This window comes from Acinonyx jubatus, chromosome A1, assembly GCF_027475565.1.
Source record: "Acinonyx jubatus isolate Ajub_Pintada_27869175 chromosome A1, VMU_Ajub_asm_v1.0, whole genome shotgun sequence".
Taxonomy (NCBI): Eukaryota; Metazoa; Chordata; class Mammalia; order Carnivora; family Felidae; genus Acinonyx; species Acinonyx jubatus.
Window position 1 is genome coordinate 110,194,746 of NC_069380.1, and position 22,264 is coordinate 110,217,009.

General features: G+C 37.8%; 2 protein-coding genes across 2 annotated transcripts in view; both read left to right on the top strand.

The window, feature by feature from the left end:
• Positions 1-15,736, top strand: part of DDX46 (DEAD-box helicase 46) — an 82,963-nt gene extending 67,227 nt beyond the window's left edge. Inside the window, exons 23-24 of the mRNA XM_027076659.2 lie at positions 945-9,977; positions 15,306-15,736. Of these exons, the coding sequence (XP_026932460.1) occupies positions 945-992 (48 nt within the window). The 3' untranslated portion in view covers positions 993-9,977; positions 15,306-15,736. The remainder of the gene's footprint in view (positions 1-944; positions 9,978-15,305) is intronic.
• Positions 15,309-19,864, top strand: CA1H5orf24 (chromosome A1 C5orf24 homolog). The gene is made up of 2 exons (XM_053221187.1): positions 15,309-15,735; positions 17,498-19,864. The coding sequence occupies exons 1-2, from the start codon at positions 15,309-15,311 to the stop codon at positions 17,536-17,538; spliced, it is 468 nt and encodes a 155-aa protein (XP_053077162.1). The 3' UTR covers positions 17,539-19,864.
• The last annotated feature ends 2,400 nt before the right edge of the window (positions 19,865-22,264 follow it).

Genomic DNA, 22,264 nt, shown 5'->3' on the forward strand with positions numbered 1-22,264 from the left:
ATAACAGTATTCTGACTTTCACCATGATAGATTAGTTGCGCCTATATTTGAACTCTATATAAGTGGGATCAACTGCTGTGTACATTTTTGTATCCAATTTCTTTCCACTCATCATTACTTTGAGGAAATCCATGTTGTTGCATGTAGCAGTAATTCATTCCCTTTCATGGCTATGTGGTATTTAATTTGTGAATATACCCATAATTTATATATTGGACTTTGAGGTTATTTACTTGTTTGTTGTTAGGGATAACTTCTGTGAACATTCTTTCATGTCTCTTTTGTACATAGTAGTATGCTTTTCTCTTGGGTATATAACTTGGAGTAGAATTGCTGATTATAGTGTTGTGTAGTTTAGCTTTAAGTGTTGCTAAATAATTTTCCAAAGTAGTTATGCCTTGTAAAAGGCATCCTTTTATGGACCACCTTCCCAAAAGAGGCAAACACATCCCTGTGTTGTAGTGCCAGTTGAAGCTTATAAACTCCCTATAACGTGTACATTGGGCAAGGGCCCTTTGACCGGAAACTTTATCCTTTTTCTTTGAATGTGTTTTTGAGAGCTTTTCTAAAATTCCCCTTACAGAACTTTCTTTAGGGGAATAAAAAGTTTAAAGAGTAGAAGATACATAAAACAAGAGGAAAGAAGGAAAACAACCTTTAAATCAAATGCTTTTAAGACTATTTCACCAAGGAGTGATAGAAAAAGAACCTTGATGCCACCACCATTAAGTTGGTTCAAAACAGTTGTCAAAGAGCAGTGAACACAGACAAATGATTAGTTATTGAAGAGTTATTTTCTTCCTCAGTATAAGAATATTAATAATTTCTGTTCTAAATATCTGATAATTTTGTAAGTTTGTGAAGGAAATTTTTTTGACCTGTTTCTTTTTCTTTTTTTTATCCTTTGCTCTTTCTGACCCTGTATATTTTGTTTTCTTTTGTAGCAAAATTCATACCAACCAACAAATAAAGGAAGATACAAAGTCTTATAAAATATTTCGAAAAAACTTTTTACCTGTGCTGGTCTGTGATACATGTGGCAGTTGTCTGCAGTTTACAATGTATTGTAAATTAAGATTTTTAAAATTCTGTCTTGCTGATTTTTTTAAATACATGAAACCAGTATTTGCTAAAGAAATCTTCTTTCAGTAAGTACCACCAGAATTATCAAACTATATTTAAAGCAGGCCTGTTTTCAGAGTATGATGCCCTTTAATGTAAAGTTTAAATACCAATATTTTAAAAGTCTGGATAAAATTCCAGAAGTTTAAAAAAATGGAAATATTTGGACTTTCTATCACCGGTAATAAAGTACACAAGTCACTAGGGGCCTACTCACCATATCCTTTTGAAATGAAATTGTGATCTCCTCAGAAAAGGTAAAATTCTCTGATATTTTGTGTCCCTCCCCCCCCGCCCCCGAGCTTAAATCTTACTTGATTCATTGGAACAGTATGAACTGGATTTAAGAATGTTATAATAGAATTTTTACAAAATGTTTCAGAGTTTTTGTTTCAGTTTTTATTATCATAAATGCAATAGTTGGACTGCTTTTCAGTTTTGTAAAATTAAAGATTTGTAGTATAAGAGTTTTTTGCATTTCTTTACACTGCAAAGAGTTTTAGTATTTATCACTTTTAAGTTCTCCTCACAGCTTCTAGTTCTATGACTAGCTACTAACTCTTTTTTAATCTTCCTTAAAAGGAAGTGATTTGTAGCCTATAAATATTGTTTCCTTTTCCCCCCGAAAGTGTTTGTTTATACATTTGTACATATAAACATGCTACTAATTTTAATCCACATTTTCTTCAAGGTTGTTGAAAAGGTTGTGAATTTTCTTCCTTAAAAATTTTCAAGCATGATGGTACCTGTGTTATAGACTTAGATTTAAGCATCTCTCAGTGAAAAATAGTTCACAAGAAGTCATAAATTATATTTTTGACCCCTCATATATTTCCTGAACATTCTAATTTAAATTGTTATAATTGGATCACACAATATTCTTTTCAAGACTCCTGGTATATTAGAACTTTGTATTATTGTCACTTCTTGAAAAAAAAAAAAATTCCAGGAATTAAATAGATAGCTATATTTCTTAAACGAAGAGACAGCGAAGTTTCTGAATATTCTTAGAGTTTTTAAAAAAGAAAAAAAAAAATCAAAGCATACTAAAACAAATCATTTTTAATAGTATGTTAACTGGTTAAAATGAGAAGAAGTATCAATCATTATTTCTTCAATATAAAGTTTTTTCTTACTGAAAAATTAACATAGATATAACTGGGAAATATTCTTGGGTCCCTTGCATATCTACCTTTCTTTCTTAGAAGAAAAAAACAGACAAAACACATGTAACAAGAGAATCAAATAAACCATTTACTCTAAAATGCAGGCATCTTGGGCTCCTTTTTTCCCCTCAGTTTATTTATTTGCTTATTTTGATTACCTAGTGATAGTGTGTTTCTTTTGATAGAATATGTGGCATTCTCACATTGGTGACAATTGGTGCTCCCTTCAGGCTGCTGGATCACTTTGAGATTCAGAGTTTTACATTGTTGTAGCATTACTACCTTTATGTTTGTATATCTAGTTGTAACAAACCACTGATAGTATATTGTCCTGAAGTGAAATCCATTTCTCTGTTATTACAGTTTTAGTGTCACACTGACTCTTTGATTTTTAAAATTTGAATGATGTATAGACTAATTTGTTTTTTTAACTGCAATATCAATATTTGCTCATGTTTTCTAAATTCCTTATAAAATAAAGTTAATTCAACTTGCACTTTCCTAAAATTATCTCTGCTGAGATGTTTTATGCTGTTTTTCTAATTTTGTTTACATTGGTAGGCATGTGAGAGAAGTATTATACTCTCTGTACCTAGCAACTCACTACCCAAAATACACAGTTCTATCCAAAAATACCTTTCTGAAGAAGTCACTTACTCTTAGATTGTGTTTGTATTTGGCATAAGACACATAGGGTATAGGTGAAATGATAGTTCATGTCGCAGTTGGCATTTTGCCACAGTGACACTCGCTTTTACCAAATGGAAGTATGGAATGAAACAATGATGGTTAAGTTGTCTCCAAGTCTGTTTAGAAAGCTTATTGTTCGATATAGCCTGTCTTACCAGCCTTGTTGGTGTACAAATGGTGTTCAGCTGGCAGTCACAGTGTGCCGGAGACTGCAATCCTTCTTTTGAGGCAGGCAACCCCTACATGTGAGGAGGTTTCTGTTTGAGCAGAACCAGCTTTTGAGTACCTGGGACATATAAATCCCATAAAGCCAGCTATGGGATCTGCTTCTAAATAGTATATCAGCGCCTGAAGAATCACAAGCTAGAAAACCAAGCCTCCAGAGTTGTAACTTAGCTGAGTGTGAACTCTTTTCCCTGTGTGCCCTCCTTTCCTTTATAAAACCATCAGCTAAGGTCCTTTAGTGACAGAGAAAATAATGCTTAAGTTAGGAGCTAGGGGGAAAATGGTAATTGAATTCTAGGGTAAAAAGCTACACTTCGTTTTGTAAAATTATTACTGTTTTTAGCATTTTATAGATGGTGGATGCTAATAAGGTTTTTTATAATGTTTGTTTACTTTTGAGAGAATGCAGCTGTGGGAGGGGCAGGGGCCGGGGGGTGGGGGGTGGTGGTGGACAGAGGATCCAAAGTGGGCTCTGCACTGACAGGCTGACTGCAGCGAGTCCAGTGTGGGGCTCAAACTCAGAAACCCTGAGATCATGACCTGAGCTGAAGTTGGGATGCTCAGGTGAGCCACCCAGGTGCTCCTGTATGCTAATAAGCTCTCGTAGCAGGCAAGAATTGTAAGTAGCTTAGCCCAGTGTGATCCTTGAGATCTTATGCTTCCTCTTAGATTTGAATCTGGAGCTCCCATTTCTTCACAGTTTGGTACATAGTTTTATGTCAGAATTGGAATCTACTGGCATTTTCTCATGCCTTCTGCTTCTGGCATTGAAAAGCTGAAGTTAAGCTTTAAAAAAGATGGGTGTGTTGGGGCACCTGGGTGGGTCAGTCAGTTAAGCGCTCGTCAGACTTTGGCTCTGGTCCTTATCTCACTGCTCATGAGTTCAAGCTCCGCATCAGGCTCTGTGCTGACAGCTCGGAGCCTGGAGCCTGCTTCAGATTCTTTCTCCGTCTCTTTGCCCCTCCCCTATTTGCATTGTACCCTGTTTCTCTCTCAAATATAAAATTAAAAAAAAAAGCCTTAAAAAAAGAGATAAATGTGTAAATATAAAGAGAAAGAGAGTGAATATATGTGGAGGAGTAGAGGGGATGTCTTAGCTTTTTATTCAGTTTAGGTGATGAAATCATCAGAAAACCTTAATAAAATCTCACTGGAGTTGGACGTTTAGCTTGGGAGTATAATCATCATCTTAATATTTTCCATATGTTCTGTTCTTAGGTGAGCTCTCCAGAGCTAAAGATGGTACAGTTCCCTCACTAGGTAAAGATTTTCTAGTGTTACCAATTGCAGGTATTTGAAGGTCTTCCCCTCCTCCCTGTCTTGCCCCATATCAACTTAAATTTCCTCAGGCAGGAATTCAGGTAGAAATGTGAAGAAAAATTGTAAACAAACTTTTTCTTGCAAAATCCCTACAATATCAGTGGTCTCACTTTTAAAGTACTTTCTGGCTTAGCTGGATGTATAGGTAAGTGCATACTATCAAATCACATGACTGGCAAGGAATTTCCTTTTTTTTTTTTTTTTTAAAGATTTGATTTTTAAGTAATCTACACCCAATGCGGAGCTTGAACTCACAGTTCTTAGATCAAGAGTTGCATGCTCCACTGACTGAGCCAGCCAGGCGCCCTGAGGAATTTACTTTTGATTATTTTTCTTGACCTTATTCTCTTCCAAATATGGCTTCAGGTTATAGGACTTCATGATTTTGAAGCTGTATCCTTTAAATAAAAGAAATTCTAATTTTGCATTAACCTTGGTGGGGGAGGGGGGTGAATTTGAAAGAAAAAATAATAAAAGTTTTAACCCCTTTAGGGAACTGGAGCTCAGTTACCCTCTGAGATATTATGAGGACTACTGTAAAAGCTAGAGTTTCAGAAGGAGGAAGTTCCTAAACATTTTTAATATGTGGATAACTGATAGTCCATGTTTTGAATATTAGACTCTTTTCAATTTTGCCTATTATGGAAAAAAGACTATGTGAAGATTCACTATGGAAAAATGGCTCTTTGTCCACAGAAAAAGCATATCATTTTAACTTGGCACTTAATAATAGATGGGTTTTTAGCAGCTTGTCAACTCCAGGCACTTTTTAGCAGCCTTGCATATTAAAGTGTCCATGGCCTTTATTTCTGAATTCCTAGCAGGCTCTCAGCTATGGGGGTCCAGCAAGTCCAGAATACTTGAAGGCAGCATTTTCTCTCCTTGCCTTTGCCTGAGAGAGTCTTCTGTGAGCTGAGACTCCCAGAACTGTATCGTAGACTTTTGCAAAATGAGTCTTCCCTATCACCTAAGCCAGCCCAGGGCCCAAGTCTCCAGTTTGGAAAGCTCAATGAAAGAGCAGGTGAGTGAATGCCTGGGAGCTTCAAAAAGAGCACAAGTTCTAAATATTTAGGGGTCGAGTGCTGCTATTTAAGTGTGTCTGGGGTGGTAGGATTCTGTGATACACATTCAAGTTTGAAAACTACTGAAAATCTTCACTTGGTTTTGCTCTTGGATTTTCACTCCGATCTCCAAAGTGGGACATGTATTTGGAAAGCAGGAAGAAAATACTAAAGCTATTTGTGTTTCTTCTTAAAAAAATGTTAGTAGCTTTTATAATATATTGTTTCATGGGGTGCCTGGGTGGCTCATTCATTTGAGCATCTGACTCTTGATTTTGGCTCGGGTCTTGATCTCATGGCTTGTGGGATCAAGCCCCATGTCGGGCTCTGTGCTAACAATGTGGAGCCTGTTTGGGATTCTCCCTTTTCTTCTCTCTGTGCCCCTCTTCCACTAGGGCTCTCTATGAAAAATAATAAACTTAAAAAAAAAGTTTCATGACATATTGTGTTTAAATATACTGGTTACAATATTGGTACAACTGTACATAGACATAATTATACATAAATTTACTGTATTGGGGGTACTTGAACAGCCATTAGCCATGGTTGCTTAAATGTTTTAAAATGTCTGCTTTTTCATATGTAAATGGGATGTGAAAATACCTATCTTAGAGTTGTAAGCATGAGGTGAAATAGAACATTTAAATTTTTTAAGCAATGTTTATTTTAGAGAGAGAGGGAAAGTGTGTGCGTGCGTGTGTGTGCACATGCGTGCGGGAGAGGGGCAGAGAGAGAGGAGGCATAGAATCTGAAGCAGGCTCCAGGACCCAGGCTCTGAGCTGTCAAGAGAGAGCCCGATGCCAGGCTCAAACCCACAAACTGAGATCATGACCTGAGCAGAAGATAGACGCTTAACTGACTGAGCCACCCAGGCACTCCTCTCTAAATAGAACATTTAAAACATACAAAGATAGTGCCTGGCATATGGTAAGCATCCAATAAATGTTAGTACTATTGTCTAACATGGGTGAATTAGTGTGGGTTTTCTTATGCTCTCTTTCAATATTGCTATTACTTTGAATACTGCTGTAAGCCATATAGCTAGCAAGGACAGTCCATGGCTACTGATAAACTAAAATCTATGAAGTGAGATTCATTTTTCTATGTGTATCTTTCAGTTTAAGTGAAAGTATTTAGGAACCCTTGTTGCCCCAGTTCAGTGGTCTCTAGAGGCAGCTAGTTCCCAGCTCTAAAGAAATACTCCTTTTATGGCTTTCCTTATGTATGTGTACAGCTACCATTTATCATTCGAAAATCTTATAAGTTGGTGGTTTGTTTATATGATGTGGCCTACCCTGCGTCAGGCTGAATGAAGGAATGAAGAATGTTGGGTTGCATCCAAATTGTATTTCAAGGGTATATACTTTGAAGAAGAAATGTTGGGAGATAAGTTAAAGAGTGTGACATTTAAAGGTATGATTTTCTTGAACGTGAAGTGATGATAAATGGCTCTGCTCTTGAAAAAGCCTCTACGTTCAGGACCATGTTTTATCTGTGTGTACTGCGGCACCTCATAATTTCTGAGATGATTCTCAAAATGACAGATCAGCAGTTAACATATTTTGATTATCTGCTTGTATTTTCGTCTGCCTCACCAGAATGCAAACTCCCTGAGGTCAGAGACCATATTAGTCCTATATCCCCAGGACCTTGCATTCAGTAAGTACATGTTGAGTTGACTAGTTGCTTGTTCAGAGTCATACAGCTAATAAGTGGCAGACCTGGGATTTGAATCCACATCTATCAGGGTGCCTGAGTGGCTCACTCAGTTAAACGGCAGACTCTTGATTTGAGCTTAGGATATGATTGCAGGGTCGTGGGATTGAGCCCCACATCTTGCTCCAAGCTGAGTGTGGAGCCTGGTTAAGATTCTCTCTCCCCCTCTGTTTCTCTCCCTGGCTCGCTGTCTCTCTTAAAAAACACAAAAAGTTAAAAAAACAAAAACATAAATCCACATTTATCTTTACCCATTAGCTACGTTCATTCCTTATCCCTGTAAGGAGGACATTGTTTTCATTTCACATAAATGGCAACTTCTGAGAAGAGCAGTGACTTGCCCAAGGTACTATAGGACACAAGTAGCAGAAAGGCATTGATACCCAGGAATGACTTCATCTGTTATTCCAGCTATCTGTCCTTTGGGTCTGCAAATCATCTGACCTTTTTTGTATGAGAATTTGATTGTTTTCTTTGTTTTTTAAAGAGAGAGTAGGATCCAGGGAGAGGGGCAGACAGAATCTTAAGCAGGCTCCACACCACACTCCGTGTGAAGCTTGATCCCGTGACTCTGGGACCGGTGCCCAAGGGGAAATCGAGGGTCAGACACTTAACCAACTGAGCCACCCAGGCACCCCCTGAAAGTTTGTTTTTTAAGTGGTTTTATGTACAAATGCCATTCCACACAAAAATGTAATTAGGGATCTGGAATGGTCATGATACAGTATGGGAGTGCTACAATGCATTATGAAATTCCACTTCAAGTAAAAAAAGAGGACTTGAGTAGAGAAGACTTGCCTAATGTTTTCTGGAAAGTTACTTAATATGTCCTCAAATCTGTGTACTTTTTTTTTTTTTTTTAAGTAGGCTTTATCCGGAGCGCAGAACCCAACACGGAGCTTGAACTCTGACAGTGAGATCAAGACCTGAGCTGAAATCAAGAGTGGGAGGTTTGGGGTGCCTGGGTGGCTTAGTCGGTTAATCCTCTGACTTCAGCTCAGGTCACGATCCCACGGCTGGTGGTTCAAGTCCTGCATCGGGCTCTGTGCTGACAGCTTAGAGCCTGGAGCCTGCTTTGGATTCTGTGTCTCCCTCTCTCTCTCGGCCACTTCTCTCTCTCATGCTCTTTCTCAAAAACAAGTAAACATTTTAAAAAATTAAAAAAAAAAAAAAGAGTGGGAGAGGTTTAACTGACTGAACAACCCAGGCACCCTTCATATTTTCCTTTTTATATATGAGCAATATATAATCAGTATGTTATACTGATATTATACCTGTATAATCAGTTTTGTTTTCTAGTATTTTATAGAAGTAATGAGAATATTTAGAATCTTGTTACATAACTATGCCTGCTAGAAAATGAATGGGCTTGCCTGTTTTATGTATTATATTTGGTTTTCCTCCTGGTTTGTGTGTTCACCCAGGAAAATTTTCCTACTGGCAACAGCACCTGGCCAAGTACTGTGCTCAAGGTAAAATTCCGTGCAGAGAATTACCTCCTCAAAGAGTCTTCGTTGCATAGTCCAAAAGGAAAGGCACCACCTCTAGTCTCTGCACTACTAAATAAAATGTCTTCTTATTAGCCTTTGTTTCTGGATCCTCTCCTTTCTGAATTCACAGCAGGAAGAACTGGGGAAATTAATCCCTTTTGCTAATTGTCCTGTATAGGGGGGACTGATCTATCAGAAATTTCATAAACGGGGGGGAGGATTTTGAAAGCAAACTACTTGTCCCATCCCTTCCTGTGATAGTGGAATGAAGAATATGGCAATTCTGGTCTTGAGTGTAAAAAACTTTTTTAAAAGTATAGGATGTCCCACAAAATGCTTTTCATGATCACATGGCCCTAGGTCTGAGGCCCCAAACTCATCTTATTTGAATATTCCCCATTTTGTTAGGTGGTCTCATTCTACCCATCCATAAGCAGCTAAAGGGCAGAAGCTGAGCCCTTGTAACATGCTTTAGACAGCACCTAACACAATTAGGCATTCATCTTTTTGCCACCATTAATTAAAGGCACGCTTTTTGGAACAAGGCAGCAGGGTTCAAATCATGACTCCATCACTTAGTAGTCCTTTAATCTGAGAAATGGGGTCAAGTAGTAGTTCTAACATCTACTTGGAATCACGATGAAAATCCTGTAAGGAAGCTGCATCCCTTCCGGTGGGTCTCCAGGTCATCTACAGCTCTGGGCCTGAACCACAGCCAGACCTGCGCGGTCCTAAGCACCGCCTCCTGTTCGGTCCCACGGCGCGCAAGCGCAGCCTGGCTCTGCCGGCTACCCTCCCCGAGCCTGCGTGCTGGTCGTCGGCGGGAGACTGGGTCTCGCGGTGTGCGTGTGCGTGTGCGTGTGCGTGTGCGTGTGCGTGTGCGTGTGCGTGTGCGTGTGCGTGTGCGTGCGCGATTCTTGCGAGCTCGCGCACGCCTCCCTTCGCAGTACTGGGCTGTGGCGGCCTCTTCCTCCTGCGTTTGGGGCAGGATCCGGAGTGGTGGCTGCGGCGAGAGCTGGAAGCCAGCGTCCACTTCGCCGCCACCGCCCTAGCTGCCTGCCCCTCTCACTTGGGCTTTTCGCGTAGTGCAGAGGCGGCGGGCTAGGAAGGGAGCGGCGCGGGCGTGAGGTTCCCAGCTGATGGGCAACCCCTGGGCGCGTTGAGGGGCCGGGCTACCAGCGACTGAGGTAGGTGGGCGCGCGGGGTTTGTCAGTCTGGCTCGGAGCAGAGTCTGGGCGGCGGGAGCTCGTGTAGACGGCAAGGAGGCGGTCAGAACAGGGGCCTCGCCAGCTGGTGCGAAGAGGTCTCCGACCCACGTCTGAGGAGGGGCTCTGGCCTAGCCCGAAGCGAGAGGAGGGGCCCCGGACGTAGTCTGTTCGTCCCTCGGCGTGGAGCCATTATTGGGGGAAATGCCTCCTGCGGCAGGGGGGAGGGGTCACCTTTTCTTTTCTTTGAGAGGTCGGAATTAGCGGTCCTTCCTGAGCTCCTTTAAATTGAAGTCGGCCGGCTTCGAGATGGAGATATCTAGATGCAGTGGCCTGTGGACTTCAGCTTGCGGAACTCCCAAGTGCACGGAGAGCGGGCTATGAATTTTGATTATTGGAGGATTCAGGACTCTTTCTCTAGTGTGGACATGTGTCTTGCAAAGTTGTTCTCGCTAATGCATTAATAATCGCTTTTGAGCACAACTACTAATACATTTCTAAACACTTCCAAGTTAGATAAGGATTCTGACACCGGGGAAACTGCTCCGTGGGGCACAACTAAGGGGTAGAAAGAAGACAAAGAATGCTGTTATTTATGATCTGTCCTAGTAACAAAACTTTCCGCGGTGGGACAGGATGCATGGCTTTGGCATTTGTTTTGGTTTTAGCTGAATAGACATTCTGAGTGACGCGGGTCACAAATGGACTTCAATTTATAATTATAAACACATATATGATTCTATATAATTGTTACAACCCAAATGACGTGAAAGAGATCTCTGAGAATTATGTGATGTTTGATCTTTGGAAGAGAGCAGAACGTGGATTTCTTGAAAGGAAGATTTTTCTCCATGTTTAGAAAGCTTCACTAAAGCTTTGTGAAGCTACTAAAAATAGTTAGAGTTCTTTATGTTGGCAGTAATGACTGCCACATTCAAGAGAAGGGAAAGGAATTCTTTCATAAAGAACTGCTCAACCAAGGACTTTCGGGTTTAAACATGATAAAACAACTTAAAGATAGCAAGTTTTAGTGTGTGCTTTAAAAATTCTAATTTAGGTACAGTTAAAATATATAGAAGCTCTTAGTTGACTCCCATATATTCAGTGAACCATTTTAAAAGGCAGTTAACCTTTGATAGTCTACACATTCCATTCTGTTATTCTTGGCTTTCGTTCAGTCCAAACTTTGTATTGAACTTTCTAGAAATGTATTCATTCTGGCTCTTTTAAGAAATATGCCCTGCATACTTCCATTGAACTCTGTACAATAGCATGGGAAGAACCTTACAAGAAAGAACAATATGGTGACAAGTCCTGAAGTTAAAGTAGGAGACATTATTAAGTGTAGGATTAATTAATGCCTGTATACGTAAATACTGCATAAAAACATGTATGTTCTTTGTGTGTATGTGTGTAGATGATTATGCACACAAAGATCTAATGCTGTTGATTCCCATCTTAAAAGGCTGAAATTAAAAGTAGAAAGGATTGATTTTAACTCTTTCCTTTTTAACTATTTACATCAGTAACTGTCTTAGTAAATTTCTTGTCCAACTTCCTAATCAGTTATTGAGTAAGCAGAATACTGTACTGATTTCTTGACAGTAGCAGGAATGGCAAATACAGAACATATAGAAGACTTGCCTTTAGAAATGTTCTTTAAGGGGAGCCTCGGTGGCTCAGTTAGTTAAGCGTCCGACTTTGGCTCAGGTCATGGTATCTGAGGTTGGTGAGTTTGGGCCCCCTATCCAGCTCTGTGCTGACAGCTCAGAGCTTGGAGCCTGCTTCAGATTCTGTGTCTCCCTCTCTCTTTGCCCCTCCCCTGCTCGTGCGCACACATCTCTCTCTCTCTCTCTCTCTCTCTCTCTCTCTCTCTCTTAAAAATAAATAAACATGAAAAAAAAATGTTCCTTAAGTCAGTGTCTCATTGTCTTTCCATTGGGATAAACAGCTTCACTCCTGTTTGTGTCCTAGCACTTAGAATAGTGTTTTGCATTGAGTTGGCTCTCAATAAATGTGAGCTGTGTCAGAAGTAAATTAACATAATACAAACCAAATGCCTAAATTCCCCAAGAAGATTAAAGGAATTGTAGAAGGATGCTTTATTTTTTTAACTTTATTTACTAATTTTGAGAGAGAGTGTGCATGCACGGTCAGGGCAGAGAGACAGAATCCCAAGCAGGCTGGCACACTGACAGTGTGGAGTCCGGTGTAGGGCTGGATCCCACAAACTGTGAGATCACAACCCGAGCCTAAATCAAGAGTCAGATGCTTCATGGACTGAGCCATCCAGACGACCACATTGTTTAAAAAATTTTTTTCTAATGTTTACTTTGAGAGACAGAGAGAGAGAGAGAGACTGACTGACTGTGGGAGTGTGTGAGGGGCTGAGAGAGAGGAAGACACAAAATGTGAAGTAGGCTTCAGGCTCTGAGCTGTCAGCACAGAGCCTCACTCTGGGCTGGAACCCACGGATCGTGAGATCATGACCTGAGCCACAGTCGGATGCTCAACTGACTGAGCCACCCAGGAGCCCCTACAGGTCTACTTTTTAAATACTGTATTTTGCTTCCATGTTGATTGATATCTGAGTAGAAGATACATGGTAGCATCTTGCCGTTGAAAGCCTAATGTAATGTAAACTGAGACTCTATATCCTGAATGTTAATATATAGCGACTGTTCTGATACATTAAGAAAAGGTAAAGTTAAGGGAAGTAAGATCCAGAGGAAAGGTTTTGGTAAATTAATGATTAGGAACTTAAAAGGTATGAACTGTAAAGCATTGAAATAGACTGTAGGAAAGAAAACATTTTCTTCCTTTACTGGCAGTGCTACTTGTGTAAGAGAACTTATACCTTTCTACCTCTTTTTACTAGGGCTTTCTTTCCAGCAGGGTGATTTCTGGATAATAAAATTGAAAAGGGGGTCACTTTTTCTCTTAAAATCTTCTGCTGAGAGGTCTGTGTTTCTCTTTGTATTTGCCTGCGGTCTCTAGTCCAACTTTATTGGCAGTAAACTAGTGCTTCGATTCCTATCTAATTCCTGTTTATATTTCTCAATTAGTTTATAACTTGAAGGGGAAAGGAATGCGGTTAGTCCCTTCACATCTGCCAGCATTAGCTTTTTTTCAATTTGGAAAACAAATGTTTGACTTTGTAATTGTTCTTAACAGAAAGATTTTGTGGATTTTTGCAGAGGTATAAGCTAAAGAGGTGAATAAGAACTTAAACAGGAATATTTTAAAATGGGTCTTCTGTTTTCATTTTAATATAGCTGGGTGATGCTCATGGTAGGGGGTGGGTTTTGCCCCCCCAGAGAATATTGGCACGGTATGGAGAAACTTTGGATTGTCAAACTGTTAGGAAGAAGAGGGTATAGTTACTGACATCTAGTGGGTAGAGACCAGGGATGCTGTAATAAGTATCTTAAAATACACAGGACACCTTCCTCCCCCGCAAGAATTATATGACCCAAATGATAGTGCTGTTACTGAGATAGCTGGATATAGTTGTGTATTATGCTGAAATTGTTGGTTCTCATGTCAGATTATCTGAATTCCTGTTTGACTTTACCATTTCCTAATGTGTGACCTTGGCAAGTAGCTAAAAATTTCTCATTTTCTGTAAAATAGAACTAATAATAGTATGTTCCTCAGAGTTGTGGTGAGGATTAAATCAGATGATGTGCCAAGTGCCAAATTTACCACCTGCCACCTAGAAAATGCTCAAAAACTGTTAACTTTCACCTAATATTACTACATTTGGAACACATCTTGATGATCTCCCTTTATTTCTGACCTGAACTTAGAATTTGAGCTGGTGAGGTGATAATTAATAACCTCTTTTTGATTATATCCTTGGGATTGAGTGAAGAATTGTTTCTTCTTATATTTGTGTTTAACTCAATCTTGATTTATGATCTCAAGTCCGTAAGGCTTCTGTCATAAACAACTAGCTTGTCACTGTAGATACTCTTCCTTTCTAGTTAAGGCTTTAAGCCAGCTGCCCAGTAGCTCTGTTATCTGTTGATTTTCAGCAGATATTTTGTGATTTAACAGAATTCATTTCTGTGACTTGATTCCCATTTCTTTCTGCCTTCATAACTGAAGTTTTGGTCCACTTTTACATGTATGGTACAGGCTAACATCTAACAACTTGGGGCTAGACCTTACTATACACCTGTGATTCTTTTTCTAAATCTGAATGGAACCCATAGATTTATTTTCTTACCTTATTGAAATATAATAACTTTAGTCTCTATAAACTCATTTTCTGTGTGTCTAAATGATATGGCTGTTAAGGGCTGGTTTGTTACAATGGTGGTTATAATCTATCCTTTATAAAGAGAAAAAAATCACAGGGATGTCCTCAAGACAAAACAGAGATTAGACTGTTAATTAGTCACAGGGCTCTTGTAAGGGAAGAAGATCCATGCATATTTATGATCAGAGAGAAAGCAGTGTTTACACTTTGAACTTTTGGTCTTGATAACTATACCTTCAAAATAGGAAGTATTTTATTATGATTGTTACGCATATTTTTGTAGTATAAGTCTCAGTTGTATAAATGTTGACTGAGTTTAGCTAATGGAAACCTTTATTCACCTTTTATATTGGTACTGCCTCCTGTTTGGATAGATTAGTTTTTTTGGTTGGTTGGTTTTTTGGGGGTGGGAGGATAGATTAGTTTAAAGGGAGTCAGTACCTTGAGAGATTCTTTTCTTTGCTTGACACATTTCTTTGTTTTGTAAAGTGTAGCACACACTCAGAATTATATATCAGTAATAAATTATAATGAGGAAGTATCTTGTGGAAATTGTAGCCAGATCAGAAGTGTATATGTGAGAAATAAAAGGCCAATAAGAGACATTCTAAAAATGTTAGGCAAATGAGAAAAAGAATCATGTTAATAAAAGTTCTTGTGTTTGTTGTTATCCTTTTAGGGTTTCATAATCTGGAAGCAAAAAGCCAATAAAATATAACACATTTATTCTTTGCTTGCCATTTTTCCATTTCCTAACCAGAGAAACATATGGCTACTAATGTATTATATTTGAGTTGAGTATTAGAGTTCAGTTACCTTATATGACATATCTCCATACCCTTGATTAAGTTGAGGAAAACAAGTTTATCTTTGAATCTGCTGATGTGTGTTTGTTTATAAGTGGTCTGGAGTCCTGCCTGTCAGCCTAATTTTAGGGAGCCTGCATAGCTCTTTGAAGACAGACTGTTTTCAATACCACTGAATGCTGTCATACAGGTATATATTTATATATGTGTATTTATGCATATTTGTCTTGTTTTTGCTAGAAAATGATGCATCCTGTTGCCAGCAGTAATCCGGCTTTCTGTGGGCCTGGCAAGCCTTCCTGCCTCAGTGAAGATGCCATGAGAGCTGCCGATCAGTTTGACATATATTCCTCCCAGCAAAACAAATATAGCCACACAGTCAGCCACAAGCCAATGGCTTGTCAGAGGCAAGACCCATTAAATGAAACACACTTGCAGACTCCAAGTGGCAGAAGTCTAGAGATAAAAGATGAACTAAAGAAAAAGAAAAATCTCAACCGATCCGGTAAACGTGGCCGACCTTCAGGAACCACCAAATCCGCAGGATACCGTACCAGCACAGGCAGACCCCTGGGAACCACCAAAGCAGCTGGATTTAAGACAAGTCCAGGCAGACCTTTGGGTACAACTAAAGCTGCAGGATACAAAGTCAGCCCAGGGAGACCTCCAGGTAGCATTAAAGCTCTATCCCGTCTTGCCGATCTTGGTTATGGCTGTGGCACAGCAGCTTTTCCTTACCCTATGATGCACGGCAGAGCAGTTCATGGGGTAGAGGAAACTAGCAGTGAAGTCAAGCCACCCAATGAGTGAATGAAGGAGGAAAGGAGGGCCAGGTTTAGAAGGAAGGTTGTGAATAATCCCAAAGCTTCTTGGTTTTATTTTGACATACATGATTTTGTAGCCTGGGCTTTCCCAATTTGTTTTCCCATTTGATTTGTTTTCCTGCTTTTGCTCAGAAACTGCCAGTTGCTCACAGATGCCCTCAGGGCATGAGCAGTGGCGTTGTGTTTGTATATAGGTTCAAGTGTAATACTTAACTGTCATTTTTGCTTTTCCTTTAGAGTTATGGTTATGGTTGTGTCTCATACGTCATTACTACTTTTAGGCCATTCTGCATCGATGTTTTATGTGCTAAACAACTGAAACAATTTTTCATATTCGTGAAGTAAGCCTACAATATATTAAAAATAATATCTAAGGTATTTTTAACTGATGGAACAAAGCAAACTAATGATTCAGGATTACTTGAGGTAATGGCTGTGAGTTTTTGTAACATTTCTTTTCATGAGACAGGACACAGATATTTGTATGCTTTGGCATTTACACAGACTTCAGATGTTAAAAATCTTACTTTAATGTTCTAGGTTTAAACAGCAGAAACTTATTTATTTTGTTTTATTGATTTACATGGTATTAATTGATTTAACCATTATTCCTAAAAGAATTCTTTAGTGTTTGCCTTCCAGCAGTGATATGTTGTGTATTTTTTAATTGCCTAAGAGTATATATACCAAACACTACAAACAATTCATATTTACCGAAAAATTAAACTTTTTAATAAAAACTGCACATTACATTTCTGGTGAAATATAATACATTCTGAGAATAACATATTTAATATAATAGAGAAAGAATCATTCTTAAGGTGTGCATGTAGCCGTAGTCACTACATTTTGCCTTTCATTATATTTAGTTTTAAAGCATTATACTTAAAACATTTATTAATGTTGTTCATTTATTCAAAATGTTTTGTAGTTGTTTTTTTTTTGTTTTGTTTTGTTTTTTTTGTTTTTTTACCAAGAAATTGTCCCATTGCATTAGCACTTACTGTGGTTTCAGGTTTCTATCTACCAAAGGACACAAATTGAAGGTAGAGTCTAAAACTGGTAAAAACAAAATGCTGTTTTCTGACTGTCAGAACCCAAATATTAAGAAATCTGTCGGAATCCATATATGCATGAAACGTGTAAAAATATGTTGGTTAGTTTAATTAAGTCTAACAGTGGTTTCGGTAAGACCACTTCATCCAAAAGAAAATTTTTTCCAACAATGTTTGCTTTAGAAAAAGATAGAAAAGAAAAAAAATACTGGGTAGGTGTGTATGGTAGGGATAGAAGAAAATCTCTCCTCTCCCCTTGCTGAAAGTAACATTCTTTGTTAATATACATTTTATTTATTCTGAGTTTGTTCTAAATAAAATAAACTATTATAAACTTCAGATTTGGAAAAAAAATCCAATGAACTTTAAAGTTACAATGTATGTATTTGTGATTTTAAATGCCTTTGAGATTATAATGTAGATTTGCAGGACCCAAAAACTTTTAAAATAATGACAACTTTAAAAGGGCACATCTTGTGTTGTTTGGGCTTGCTCTCAGTTAATGCAAACTCTGATTGCAAATGGATGTCATGTTTCATACCTTTTTTATCAGGAAAAAAGCAGCAAGCCTTCAGGTGTTCCAGTGATGCCTGACACAATGAGCTGGACTTATGCTGCTCTTTACAGTAAGAGGTGTTGCATTGTATGTGGGGACTTTGTGTGCACTGGCATCTAAGACAGTGACCTCATGAATTTTAGCTTTGCACAAACCCTAAAGAACAATAGTGGATGACTATATAATCAGTTCTAACATTCTGGCAGCTAAATTGCTACAAGAGTTTCTCCTTACAGAAGCTTAAAATAGAAAACTTTTTAATAATTTACTCAGAACAGTATACCTTCTGACACACACAAATGCTTACATCTTTATTCCTGTGTTCATCTATCCACTTTTGTGATATGTATCTGTCATTTAGCTCTTTCTCAAGATGATGTTCAGCAGTTGGCTGCTTAGAAATCCTCTTTTGAGTTCCTGAAAACAGTTGTTTAAATGTTCTCCTTATATATCACTATCAAGGATTTGGTTACATGTTGTTTTATACTGTGTCCATTTGACATTTCCCTTTCAGTTTATTTTTATCCCTGATTTGTTGTACATACCCTTCCCTTTCTCTATGCCCTTTGCTTCGTTGATTCCCCTGCCTTTTGCCCCATTCTCTAGCACATCTTCTCAGTGGTGCTGTGCTGTGTGTCAGAAGATAAAGCAGGTGTATTATTGTATAATGAATTTTGTATACATGTTAATGAAATGGTGAAAACAACTAAAGGAATTCTGTTCATAACAGTGTTTATTAATATCAGGAGTTATGTCCCAGGAAAAAAAGAGGCGAATGGCTACAGTTGTGAATGGTTAACATTGTTTAGAATGCTGGATTTTTCTGTTCAGGTAACCGTTTACCTGGAGTATTAGAGCTGTATGGTGGTGAGCATCTCCTGATTACACTTCCTTTTCTCCTTGTGAACAGTTTATTGGTACCATGCTGAAGAGAATGGACATAGAGTGATAACATGAATGAAGTCTTAAAATACACAATATTTTTACTTCTCTATAAAGACTACATCGTGCATCTTTTGTAACACTGTCTTGTCATGATAAACACTGAAATAGCATGTTAAACAATTGCCTATACTTTAATATAATCAGTTGGGGAAAACTGGCCTTTTCTTCCAACTGTGTGATTGTTTCTTGAAAGGTAAATTGCTAATTTTATATTGTATAATTCTCTCTTCACAAAATAGGTTTCACTATTCTATATTAAAACTGTTGATCAGAAAATGATCTGCTATTCAAGTAAGTTTGCTTTCCTTTTTTCTTTGAAAAATATTTTAACATGCCTTATTTATTATCATATTAACAAATAAGCAGCTAATACAGATGAAGTTTTCATTTTTTTCACAGATAAACCTTGCATAACTGATCTTTAGTATGGGATGATTTTGATACTATCTTTGGAGTTTTGCACTGGATATTTTAAAAATACTGGCACAATGTATTGGAAGAAAATAAGCATCTGATTAGTTTTTAATATTTGGGGACATTTTTAAAATCAGTGTTCATTTAGACTAAAATATTCTTGATATTTTTTATTTACTTTTTAAGGAAATCTCTGTTAAAGTAATAAAAGTAATACTCATTCCAAACTGATGTTTGTGTGAATTTACATGTAATAGTTTCTTGATGTAATAGAGTTTCTTTGAGTTAAGGAGGAAAAAACAGTTATCTGGATCCATTTATTAGGTTAAAGGTGATCCAGCCAGTATAAGAAAAACCAGTGTATGAGCTAAAGAAAAAAAAAAAAAAAACTTTCTATTCTAAGAAGCTTTAAAAGAAGAATTCAGGGGATGTTGACAATAACTGCTGCTCTGTCAGTCATTGTCTCTATATGCAGTAAAATTTTATGGTCCCTTTATAATATAAACATTCACAACAGTTGTTCAAAACATTTTTTTCCTTGGACATAAAATATTTTGATGCTATTATATTTTTGTTTTTATTATAGCTTAACTATATGCTCTGAACTCTAGGATGTATCTAAATCTTTCCTTTGCTTTTCCCTCCTCCTCCCCCCAAATAGATAAATCTGTGCTCTCACATACATTGTATTTAATTTTGGGAAAATTTAATGCTATAGTAAATCAAGTGTGTGATTTATAGTAATCAGACCACTTTGATTCTTTAAGTTTCACAGTTTCCTTTTTCCACATATAATTACAGAGAAAATAATTACCAATTAACTGATATAAGCACGTTGTCCTCTGCTGTAAAAAGTCTGAATAGATACTGTGTATGTTTTTATGTCCATGAACTTGAGCTACTCGTGTGCAATTATGTGTATGGGAATGGAGTAGTGTTCATGATTCGTATCTACATCATCATATGGATGTATATTTATTAATAAAGTCATTACTTTAAAACCAACTACGTTTACTGCTTTATTAGCACAGTATTTATCAAGTAAAAGAATGGTAAATCATACATCTTTATCATGGCTGTGATCTTGTATTTTCTTAGGTGTGCTTTCTGAAATGTTACCTCTGTGCTTTTGTTTTTCTCAAAATAGAAGTATTTATATTTTTGTAATTTAAAATCCTGATTTCTAAATGGATCTCAATATTCTTTGCTTTTTCTTCCCATTGTTAAGATGCAGCAGGCTAATAGTTATACCAAAGGCTTATATTTGACATTTGAGTATTGTTGATCTTTTTAGTTTAAAAAATTTCAGGTATTAAACATGGCTAATTTATTGTTGTTTTAATGTTCACCTTAGGGAGAACAGCATGTGCATATTTTGTAAATATTGGAGATATAAAAGGAAAACACTTTCCCCTCATTTTTTGAACATATAATTACCTTTTTTAGTTTCTTCAAAGCCTGTAGATCATGTAGAACACAAGTTGGCAAACTAAGGCCTACTGCCTGTTCTTGTAAATAAAGTTTTACTAGAATAGCCATTATTTGTTTACAGATTGTCTAAGTCTGCTTTTGTAATAGAGTGGCGGAGCTGAGTAGTTATGACATAAGGCCAACAAAGCCTAAAATATTTCTGATTATTCCTTTACAGGAAAATTTGCTGACCCTTCATTTAGAAGGATAAATTGGAATAGGAAATAACAGATGAAATTTGAAGTTGAATTTCAAAACCTGAATAAATGATGGCTGTTTTGTGCTTTTGAATTGTATTAGATATTCTTCAGATCATACTTGAAAGCATTTTTTGGTGTGTGCTTTTCCTCACATTGTTGAAGCACTCTGACATCTACATGAGAGTGTGCTGGTGATTAGGTGTACTGGTCCTAATCTAGAAAGAGATCTACACCATCGTACTGGATCATTTCAATGGCTCAAAGGATTACTTAGTTATTCACTGTGTCTTTACCATGTTTTCTGTAGATCTTTATGAGAGTTTTACAGTAAAAACTCATTTGTTCATTGTAATTATACTTGTCAAAATTCTCATTTTCTGTCAGTTGTCAGAAAGCAAATCAGTGTCCTTTTCAGTTGAAAAAGCCAGCCAACTAAGATTTGTAGATTGAAGAGAAGGAAGTCTCCATTTACCCCCCCAGAATTTATACCTTGAATATTATTAACACACTTGTGGATTTGATCCCATTAGTTGCCAATGGTGTGTGAGAATCGCAAACAACCTTTAGGAAAATAGAAATCAATTGGCATTTGATCGTTGTATAACAACATAGAAGCATGAATTTTGGAACAATTGTAAAATATTACAGTTCTGCTAAGAATGTCCTAGTAGAATGAAAGGAGGTCTGCTGCCACTATACATTTTCCATTCTTAGCACCCAGATTTCGTTGTTCTCGGTTTATGAAGGTTTCATCATCACTCTGTCCTGTTTCAAAATGTGCATCACCGGTATCTTGTGAAGTACATGTGGATTTTCATGCCTGATTTCTGTAAGAGTGTTTAAGTAGCACAGGTAAAGTGACTCAAATGCCAGAGGTGAGCCGTTGGCAAACAGAATACACTACAACGTAGCCTTTTTGGTGATAAACGTTACCCTTAAAGGATAGTTGCTTCAAAATTAATGCCAACCATAAATGTTTTCTAAAAATCAAAACACAAAACCCCATTGGAGTAAAAATATAATAGGGTACAACAATAATGGCTTTATTATAGTACTTGGCATAAATAATAAACACTTTACCTGCTTTTATTAAATCACTGCAGTTTTATTGAATGATGTCAAAGGAATTGGAATACCCCTTTCACTGGTTTAAAAAGAAAAACGGGCACCTGGGTGGCACAGTCGTTTGAGCGTCTGACTTTGGTTCAGGTCATGATCTCACGGTTTGTGAGTTCGAGCCCCACGTTGGGCTCTGTGCTGACCGCTCAGGACCTGGAGCCTGCTTCAGGTCTGTGTCTCCCTCTCTCTCTGCTCCTCCCCTGCGCACACTCTCTCTCTCTCTCTCAAAATAAATAAATATTTTTTTAAAAAAAATTTAAAAGCAAATTAAAAAAAAAACAAACTTGAATCCTATGGAAGTTAAATAATTTACCCAGAATTGTACACCGAGTAAGTGGTAGAGAGCATCAACCCATGCGAGGCTGCAGCTCTTAACCACTACCTTCTACTCACCATTGGAAAAAAATTTTTTTTAATTTTTTCTAATGTTTATTTTTGAGACAGAGTCCAGGCAGGGGAGGAGAGGGGAGGGGCAGAGAGAGAGACACAGAATCCAAAGCAGGCTCCAGGCTCTGAGCTGTCAGCACAGATTCTGATGCGGAGCTCGAACCCACAATCTGTGAGATCATGACCCGAGCAGAAGTCGGACACTTAAGTGACTAAGCCACCCAGGTGC

Excerpts from the sequence above, each read along its gene's own strand:
- CA1H5orf24 (XM_053221187.1), top strand. The coding sequence starts at position 15,309 with ATGATGCATCCTGTTGCCAGCAGTAATCCGGCTTTCTGTGGGCCTGGC. Across the intron at positions 15,736-17,497 it reads CAGCCCAGGGAGACCTCCAG|GAAAAAAGCAGCAAGCCTTC; the intron begins GTAGCATTAAAG and ends CTTTTTTATCAG.